We start from the raw sequence: 9,852 nt of genomic DNA on the forward strand, positions 1-9,852 counted from the left end.
GTTTGTTTTCTTTATTTGCAAATGTGTATTTTGCTGGAAGGATATTTCACCTCTGTTTGCTGTAACTTATACTTGGGCTGGGAGGGGGAGTCCCTCTGGTCTAGGTGAAGCTGAGACCCTGTAAACATTTTTCCATCTTAACTTTACAGAGATAATTTTTACTTTCTCTTTCTTTAATTAAAAGCTTTTCTTTTAAGAACCTGATTGCTTTTTTTATTCTTGTGTAAGACCCAAGGGGAGTAGGTCTGAACTCACCAGGGATTGGTGGGGGAAAGGAGAGAAGGGGCAGGAAAAGCTTAATTCCTCTCTGTTTTAGGATCCAAGGAGTCTGGATCAATGTACTTCTCAGGAAAAGTATGGGAGGGAGAAGGAGGCGGGAAAGTTAATTTCTCTCTGTGTTAGGATCCAAGGAGTTGGGATCAGTGTCTCTCTCTCAGGGAGAGTCTGGGACGGGGAGAGAAGGGGGGGGAAGGTGAATTTCCTCTCTGCTTTAAGATTCAAGGAGTTTGAATCATAGTCTCTCTCAGGGTAACCCAGGGAGGGGAAAGTCTGGGAGGTGAAAGGTAGGGGGGAAGGTTTATTTCCCCTTGTTTTAAGACCCAGAGGGTTTGGGTCTTGGTCTCCCCAGGGAAGGTTTTGGGGGGACAAGGAGTGCACCAGACACTAAAGCTCTGGTTGGTGGCAGAGCTATCAAATCTAAGCTAGAAATTAAGCTTAAAAGGGACATGCAGGTCCCCACTTTCTGGACGCTAAAGTTCAAAGTGGGAAAGAGACCTTGACAGGCCCAATAAAAGATACCTCAACCACCTTGTCACTCTAGTATTCTGGGACGAACACAGTTATTACAACACTAGATTCTCTGAATGACTGTTTTCAAAAATAGAATTTTATTTATATGCTCAATTTTGACAAGTGTGTCCCTACTAAGTGGGTGATGGCAACCTAATGCTATACTACTCAAGTCAGCAGGAGTTTGATCACTGACTCTAAGGGGAACAGAATCAGGGCCATCAACAGTTCAATCTCACCTCAGAAAAGCACATGATCTCCACATGATTGCTTCCAAACCACAGTGAATTTTATCAATAAAGCACAGGGACTGGCAAGGAAAGTTCTTAATAGTATCCCATTAGCTTTGACAAAGATTAATTTGTAAAAATTATGAAGAGTTAAGTATTAGTGTTATTAATGACCAATATTTAGGACTTACCAATGTGCTCAATTCTGTCCCTGATGACCTCACATTGGTGTGGCCAACGTATTAAGCTCAGGTGACCTGCAGGGGATATGCCATAAAGATTGCGAGGCTCACGAAGCCGGGGTACCCATCTCCCAGAGTCATATGACAAGACAATCTGTTTTGTCCATGGGAAAAGCTGATCACAAATGGAATCTATGTGAAAATGAAAAAATACACTAGTCTCTTCAGTCCTTCAAGTGACAGTATTCAAAGCCAATTGGTCTGAAACTAATGGATACTCCAGTACACCAGAATGGTTTCATGAATTTACTGTCATCCCACTGAAAAAAGGATCACTGCTGCACGCTATAAATCACCCTGAATTTAAAAAGCTGAGTTAAATGGACAGTGAATTATATCTATCACAAAATACACCAAGTACTCTGCTATAAGTAATAAATAGGATAAATATTTCAAGCAGGGTCTTTCATTTGAGTCTTTGTAGATCTGTATTAGTAGCTTTTAACAAAGTTAGAAAGGATTTGTTTCATGTAATCTGGAGCAAGTCTCTTAGTTATAATTGTTAGGGGTGTTGAATGCAGGGGGAACAGGGGCACAACCAGAATTTTCCTAAGGAGCGGGGCTCAGGTAAGATCACCGGCCAAGTAACAGAGGTCACATTCTGAGAAGTTCACATCTGTATATGGGGTTCCTCACCTCATATTGCCGCATGGCACATGTATGTCCTCACTAAGTCGCCATCTCTCCTTCTGGAGAGGGCCCAGAAGAGGTGGACGAAATAGCATGAGGAGATGGCATTCAGGGCTCTAGGAAATGGGAAGCTGGGTCTGGGGGTGGGAAGGGAGGTGGATGAGGAGTTCTGGCTGGTCTCTCTCACCTGGGTCCGAGACTTGGACCCAGGGAAGAAGCAGAGAATGAAGCTGTCAACAGCTGGCCAGTGCAGGGCCATAAGCACCTCCAGGATGCCACAGACCCAGAAAACAAGGCTGCCATCTCCTCATGCTGCCTCCTCCATCTCTTCCACTTCTGGGCCCACTCTGGAAGGAGAAATGGCAGTTTGACGACGAATTTCATAGGACTTTGTTGTAATGCCTGTGCCAAGGGTGAATTAGGTCCTGGGCTCATGGGCCCCTCTCTTGTTGCACCCCTGGAGGGAATTTTATCCTTTCAAAGTGTTCAGTTTGTTCTTGCTTACTACTTTCTCTGGGTCTGCTTTGTGTCAGCGCAACAAATAGAGACTGGGGTAATGCCTTTTCATCTCTGGGGACCTGGGTTCAAATCTAGATTACATCTAGAGCATGTAGAAAAGAAATTAGTTTAGCTGTCTCATTTTCACTCCTAGTGGATAAATGTTCACATCCTGAAGCCACCACACAATTTGGTAAGAACAATAGTTTCTGATCAAAGGAATGCAGCACATTATGACTGAGGTGCATTAGCTGAACAACTGTGTGAGGAAGCATATATAGCTTTTGCTCAGACTACACTTGGCTCTTTTTTCACTCGCATGAGCACTAACATAGCTTCTTATCCTCCCTTGTGACCTTGCAGTGAAAGTGTATAGAAATAAATGGAGGGGTTCTAACCTGTGAAAAATGCACACTGCTCAAGATCTTCTGCCACAAATGAGTTAAAGGGATCTTCATCCTAAAAATAAGACAACAGGATAGGCTCCTCTTATTTCTATTTAACCAAAAGGAAGCAGCAATAGTGTCCGTTCTGGTACATGTTCTAGAAGGATAAGTGATTTTCAACAGTGAGATTACTCACTTGTTCATTATTATTATGAAGACAGTATATCATAATGTAAACATTTCAATGGTGGCAGAGAGAAGGACGTGCCACTAAGGGAATGAGTTTCAACAAGCATTGCAAATATGAGGACCTGACCACTCTCTGCATAATTGATTGGCTTCCTTTTGGCCAATTACCTTGACAAATGAGCATGACTGAACATATTTTGCAAGAAATCTGAACAGAGCAGATGTCAACTCCAACCGGCCAGATAAACTATAGGAGACTAGAAATAGGGCTGGCTCCAGGGGTTTTGCCGCCCCAAGCAGCGCAAAAAAAAAAAAAAGAAAAAAAAGCCGTGATTGCAATCTGCAGCAATTCAGCGGGAGGTCCTTCACTCTGAGTGGGAGTGAGGGACCCTCCGCTGTATTGTCGCCGAATACCTGGACCTCTGGCCCCTCTCCGGAGTGGCTGCCACAAGCACCTGCTTGCTGAGTTGGTGCCTGGAGCCGGCCCTGACTAGAAGGCTCAGAGGATTGGTAAAGGGATATTTATTCTTCTCTCTTTGTTAACCAATCTGAAGTCACAGTTATAGCAGAAGTAACTGAAAGTTGTTGTTATTAATGGCTGTTCAGAGGTCTATGAAAAATGAGTTTGACAAGTGTCTATATCACAAAAATTCCGAATTCCACACTTGGCATTTTTGTTGCCAGTTTCAGTAGAGAGGCCAAAGTTTAAAAGAACCATGGAGAGCAAATTACTGTTTTGACCCTAAAGGTGATTTTGCCAGGTCAAGGTTGGAACACTCTGGCAAGGCAATATGAAGGAGTATGAACTGCTTCTGCTGCCCGTCCTGTACATTTTCACTTAATACAGTACTTAGTCTCTAGGACTGTCAGAAAGGCACCCCCTACCATTAATATCACATTTATGTAAAAAAGCCACCTTCCTTCCTGAAATACCATGGAACATTTCTAACTCCAAAACTGTTTCACAACTGCAGCAGGAAATTCTGATTCATTTGTGGACACTATTTACATTAATATTTTAAATAGTTATGAGCTGAGTTAAACTCTGCTATGGACTGAGATAAAACCTCATTGGAATTAATAAGTATGAACATGCCCTTCATTTAAGTTGTCTGTAAGGAACAGATAAGAGGTGACACCCAAAACAACACAAAATGGCGTTTGCAGAGAAACTAGCACCATGTGGGCAAAGTATGCCACTCACTGGCTATTGCATGTGTGTCCCTGTGGTGAAAAAGACAAGCTGGAGTGCAGACAAGAAACTGAGAAAGACTCAGAGGCAGAGCAAAAAAGTCAAGTATCAGCCTGCGGCCCTGGCAGAAGGCTAGAAAAAAGATTTTGAGGTGGGGATGCTGGCAGAATGAAACTTGGGCCTGGAAGCTCAGAAACTACTCCTTTTGGTTTTGGTTTCTCCTGCCTTCACAGAACTTTGCACATACCTTGCAAATAAACAAGATTGCATCGAAGAAAATACCAGACTATCATCAATTTTTACTCCCAACTGGAACAACTTACAACACCTCGAACTTTGACTAGCTGCTTGGATCAAAAAGTAACAATACATGGTTTCTGAGAATTTACCTAGAACAGAAAAATATGACGACAAGATTTTCAGAAATGACTAAATGTTCATTTCAATTTTTGGGTGCCCAACTGAAAACACCTTATAGGGCTTGATTATCAGATGATTGGTGCTGAGCACTTTTCAAAAATCAGGATCCTTTACTGTGTCCCAAATTAGGTACCCGAAAATTGAGACATTCAAAATTAGTAGTCATTTTAACATCTTGGTCCCAAATCATTACTATTGGGTTAACCCAACAGCAACCTAGTAGAGTTATGGAGTGGCAGCTGTGTTAGTCTGTATCAGCAAAAAGAACGAGGAGTACTTGTGGCACCTTAGAGACTAACAAATTTATTTGAGCATAACATTTCGTGGGTTAAAACCCACAAAAGCTTATGCTCAAATAAATTTGTTAGTTTCTGTCTGCATGCATCCGATGAAGTGGGTTTTAGCCCACAAAACCTTTTGCTCAAATAAATTTGGTAGTCTCTAGGGGGTGCCACAAGTACTCCTCATTCTTTTTGCTAGTAGAGTTAGTTCTCTGTATTGGCATGTGGGAGTCCTTGCTTTGATTCTGCCATGCTTCCTCAGACAGTGGGGCTAGAAATACTGTGGAGGAGTGAATTCACAATCCCCACCCCCATAGAGAGTAGGGTGGAGGAAGGGTCTTACATTACTCAACAATGTAAAACTATACTGTTCTGAACAGTCTCCGTGGTGAGCTCAAAGTGGGTTCCATCTAGTGCTGTGCTAAATGAGTGGTTTCAAAACTAGGGTCTATGGATCAACAATGGTCCACAAAACAATGGTTGGTAGCTGTGGAGAGTTGGCTAGTTACCTGGTGTTGTCTCTTCTCTTGTTTTTGGCTGCTAAGCCATTTTAAAATAAGTTAAAACTACATCAGTGTTTTCATATTATTTTTCCACAAAAGCAACTGATGTAGTTGCCCCAGGGATGTTAATCACAAATGTGAGAGGAGGTGTGCATGAGACAATGTCTCAAAGATTCAATCCACCCTATGAAAAAGTTTGAGAAAAGCATGGGAAAATATAAGGTATGAGGGAAAAGACAAACCTCTGGGCTACCTCAGAGATGAAGAGAAGAGGAAGCAATTACCATCAGCATCATCACATACATCTCTCAGTTTTATTGATATGCCATGACATCACTTCACTACATTTTCGCAGTTTGGACGTAATACAAAATAATGCTGTATTGGAAAATAGTTGAGAAACCAATCAGACCCCTGTGTAGACCTCAATCCCTGCATGAAGTTTGCTATAGGACTGGGGACTGTATTTTTACTTTGTGCATCTGATAGCACTCTGTGTATACTCAGTTGCACTCACAATTTTTCCCTGTTTGAACAAGATAGTTGAGAGAAAAATATTTTAAAAATAGAAAAATGTGGTTATAAACCCACACAAACTGACAGGGAAACTCAGAGGAAGGTGTTGTACCTGAAATTATTTTTAACTCTTTTTTTAAAAAAGTGGCTAAGTTTCCAGATTACAGGGCCTCTTTAAAGTGGGGAACTGGAATCAGATGTCATAAAGTTTGCATAGAAAGCAAATCATATTATACTGATGGGTACATTCTAAATAAATAAATAGATACATACAAAAGGATGAAGGACAAAGGGAGACATACCGAATTGTATTCATCACTTATTATGCGATTTATCAGCTGCTTATCCTTGTCTGAATCTTCTGACATAATCTTCAGAAATGTGAACATTAAATTGTTCTGCAGACTGTGAAATACATTACAATTTCAAAATGGCATTTTTTACACTTTTTCTACAACTGATTTCTACACAAATAAAAGGGCAGCAAGAGTGGGATTCTTCCTGAAATCTCTGCCTTCTATGAAAATATTTCTTTACAGTGACAAACAATTAGGTATTATGCCATCAGAGAGGTAGTCAAAATGCTATCACTAGCTGCATTCAAGGAAAGATTAAAACAAACACTAGAAGCTGCCATAAAAGGAAACCCTTTTGAAAAGAGACCGGAATGGATTATAACTAGATATCCTGGAAGATATTTGGGATAGTATTTACACTAACCTTTTCTCTAAACAGTTCCCAATGTTGCTAATACCAGCACAGCTCCTGCTGTGATAGCAATGGAGATAAAGCAAGAGGGTAGGACTGGAATGTAGGCATCAGCAGATTTCCATGCCAGAGAATTCTCTAGGGCACTTTTCTCACAGACCCCTTGATAAAGGGAAGGGATGTGGTTGTAGAAGGGAAATATGCCACAGCATACTGTGACCTAACTGTTCTGCTGGTCCTAAGAGGGGCACTGCAACAAAGCAGACCTAGGCTGCTCTGACTTATGGCAGGGACTCAAACAGTCTGATTGCTTCCAGAAACTGGAGCAAACGGTAAAGGTGATGCACAGCCATCTTTGCCTCTGCACAGAGCAGAACTTAGCTTGGCTGCTGCTCGGAATCCAGGCCTCTGTTTATTTGATTCTCTTTCCCTGTGAAAAGATTCAGATTTTTGCAAAGTAGCAGTTTAAACTGGCATAATTCTTGTTATTTTCACTGTTGCCCCCCAGGGTTCTGAACAGCAGCATGAAACAGAACAATTTTCTCTATTTTACTTGGTTGCTGTTTGGCAAAGTTACCAGCAGAAGTGAAGGTCCTGGAGCAGTGTTCTGCTGCCGAGTAAGATGATTAATGGTTTACACGTGGAAGGATTTTGTTTTCTTCCTGCTAGAAGCTTCAACTTCCAAAAGTGAAATAATAAGTTCTGCACAAATTAATAGTTTGGGTCCCAGTGATCACCAGGGGTATCTAAGCAAGTGTGTTTTTCATATTCTCTCTACATAACTCACAGCAGGTTAACAGGGACAAGGAAGTTCATGGAGGGGAAGCAGGCTTAATTTGTGCCTCTTAGTCTCTGTCCACCTTAGATGCCCTGGCACAGGCTTTCTTCAGCAGCTGGCCAGACGCTGGCTGGCTTCTCCCATATGACGTCTGACCCTCTCTCAGGGACTGGGGGCCGTTCTCCTGGAAGTCCCACCCCATCCTGTCTAGGCCCCATTCTACCTCCACTACACCATCCACAGCATCCCCAATTTACACTCACACCAATAGCCTGCCATACACCCCTCCCCCACTCACACCAACCTCCCCATTCACCCCTCCGTCCCTCACCTCTCCCCCACTCACACCAACACTCCCATACACCCCTCCCCCACTCACACCAACACTCCCATACACCCCTCCCCCACTCACCCCCTCCCCCTCTATGCTAATACAGGCTCCGGTGCCCTAACCGCGTATACCGTACCTCAGCACCGCCCCAGCACCGCCCCCTCTGGGCACGTCCCGCCCCGGACCCAGGCGCGGAGCCCAAAGGGGCGGAAATCCCGCTCATGAGCTGCCACCCGGTTGCCTTAGCAACCGAGTTGCCCGCAAGTCTCGCGAGAATTCTGCCCGCTCCCTTCCGCCGCGACGAGCCCCGCCCCGCGGTGTAGGCGCAGAGCCCACGTGGCGGGGGCGAGCGGGGTGAATAGTCCTGGGTTGTAGCGGGGTCTGTTCGCGGACCGCTTGGCCCGCAACGTCCCCCTGTGCCAGGGACCCCACCCCCATGCAGCTGCCCTGATAGGAAGGAACCCGAGCTTGGAGGGGGAGCTACCGTCAGCCCCCAGCTTGTGAGGCTGCCTCCAGTTCCTACCACTGGCAAACCTGAACAAAGTTGGGGTGTTTCTGGCTTGTGAGCCCTCGGGTTTTGCAGCTTTCTTCTGCGCAGCTGTGGCTAGACACTTGCTTTAAATGATTCCCTCTATAAAGCAAGAAGGGGGGAGTCTCATGTAATCCCGGAGACTCCAGAAGCTGAAGCGTTACGAGGCAAGAGTTGGGAACTCTTGACACTAGTCTAGGCTGAGATTCTTGGGAAATCTCCCGATACCGCACTGCACGGCCTCCGGTTCAGCTACGGTGATGGGTATTGATGGTGGGAGGGGGAGCATTAGTGAAGATAGCTCTTCAGTGGAAAAAGCAGAGTTGCAAATAGTGATATAGTGATTTTCCTGTAAACTGATCATTCAAATGCTGCAGAAACAAGCTCAGAGGGCTGATCACCCTAGATCAAAATTTTCATGTGATTCCAGTTGGTTACTAAGTATTTAAAAAACTAGTATTGAAATATAACCCGAAAGAATCAACTAAAATGTTTTAACTAAGGTTTCCATTTGGGTGATCAGAGACTGTCCTCGTTTCTCTAGAGCTGAGGTCTCAGGGTCATGAGGAATTGAGATTATTTAGGTGAGGCAGTGCACAAAGCAGCATGATCTAATGGCTAGAGTGTTGGACTAGAATTCAGGAGACTTGAGTTCTGTTTCTGGCTTGGCCATTAGCCTGTTGGGTGACTTTGAACAAGTCACTTGACCTCTCTCAGCCTCAGTGTTCTGATCTGTGAAGTGGGGATAATGGTATGGACCAAGAGTAGCCACTTGTGCACTCCTGGAATATAGGACATTTTAGTACGGCTGGGAATGCTCTGGGCTTGCCCTCACTGGTATGACGTTGCCTGCATGGTGCATGTGATTTCAGACCACACGGGATGCACTTTTGAAGAGCATGCTGCTCCTCCTGTACTGATGTGATGTGTGCAAGGTCATACTGTTGGAGTGACACACTCTTCAGAATGTCATCTCCCCCTTATATCAGACAAAACCACATCCAGTTTTGTCTCGGTGACAGATGGGACAAGCCTTAAAAAGCAGGACTGCCTAGTTCAGTGGTGGCCAACCTTGTTACACAGGAGAGCCACAAAACTAAGAGCTGGTCTACACTACGGGGGAAAATCGTGAATAACATAGCTGAAGTCGAAGTATCTAAGATTGAATTACCATCCTCACGGAGCGGGATAGATATCCACGGCTCCCCATGTCGACTCTGCAACTCCGTTGGGGTTGGTGGAGTTCCGGAATTGATATAAGTGCATTCGGGGATCGATATATCGCGTCTAGATGAGACACGATATATCGATCCCCGAGCAATCGATTGCTACCCGCCGATATGGCAGGTAGTGAAGACGTAGCCAAAGAACAACCTTGTGTGGGCCAAACAGATTCTACATATTTTAATAAGATTTAAAGTCACCTGTATTGATTTATATTTTAAGTTCAGCTTGTTTCATATGTAATTAGGTTTTTTCTACGTACAGGTATTGTTTATTTACACACTTGTGTGACCTAAAATGATGTAAACACGATGACAAAAAACTGATGAATTGCCCGTTAAGTATATTTTGTTGAAGTAGGCCCCAGGCCTTATGAAATGCTCTGGTGAGCCCCGTATGGCTCATA

General features: G+C 43.9%; 1 protein-coding gene across 7 annotated transcripts in view; it reads right to left on the reverse strand.

The window, feature by feature from the left end:
• AGBL3 (AGBL carboxypeptidase 3) overlaps positions 1 to 9,445 on the reverse strand; it is a 75,454-nt gene extending 66,009 nt beyond the window's left edge. For 5 of the 7 annotated variants that reach the window (XM_050933672.1, XM_050933674.1, XM_050933673.1 and 2 more), the window contains exons 1-4: positions 7,162 to 7,637; positions 6,179 to 6,281; positions 2,788 to 2,848; positions 1,211 to 1,393 (exon numbers count right to left, since the gene is read on the reverse strand). In XM_050933672.1, coding sequence (XP_050789629.1) covers positions 1,211 to 1,393; positions 2,788 to 2,848; positions 6,179 to 6,265 — 331 coding nt within the window. In that variant the 5' untranslated portion in view covers positions 6,266 to 6,281; positions 7,162 to 7,637. Of the gene's footprint in view, positions 1 to 1,210; positions 1,394 to 2,787; positions 2,849 to 6,178; positions 6,282 to 7,161; positions 7,638 to 9,393 lie in introns of those variants that run through there. The other 2 variants (XM_050933671.1, XM_050933676.1) reach the window with 2 other exon arrangements.
• Positions 9,446 to 9,852: the final 407 nt, after the last annotated feature.

This window comes from Gopherus flavomarginatus, chromosome 1 (genome assembly GCF_025201925.1).
Source record: "Gopherus flavomarginatus isolate rGopFla2 chromosome 1, rGopFla2.mat.asm, whole genome shotgun sequence".
Lineage (NCBI taxonomy): Eukaryota > Metazoa > Chordata > Testudines > Testudinidae > Gopherus > Gopherus flavomarginatus.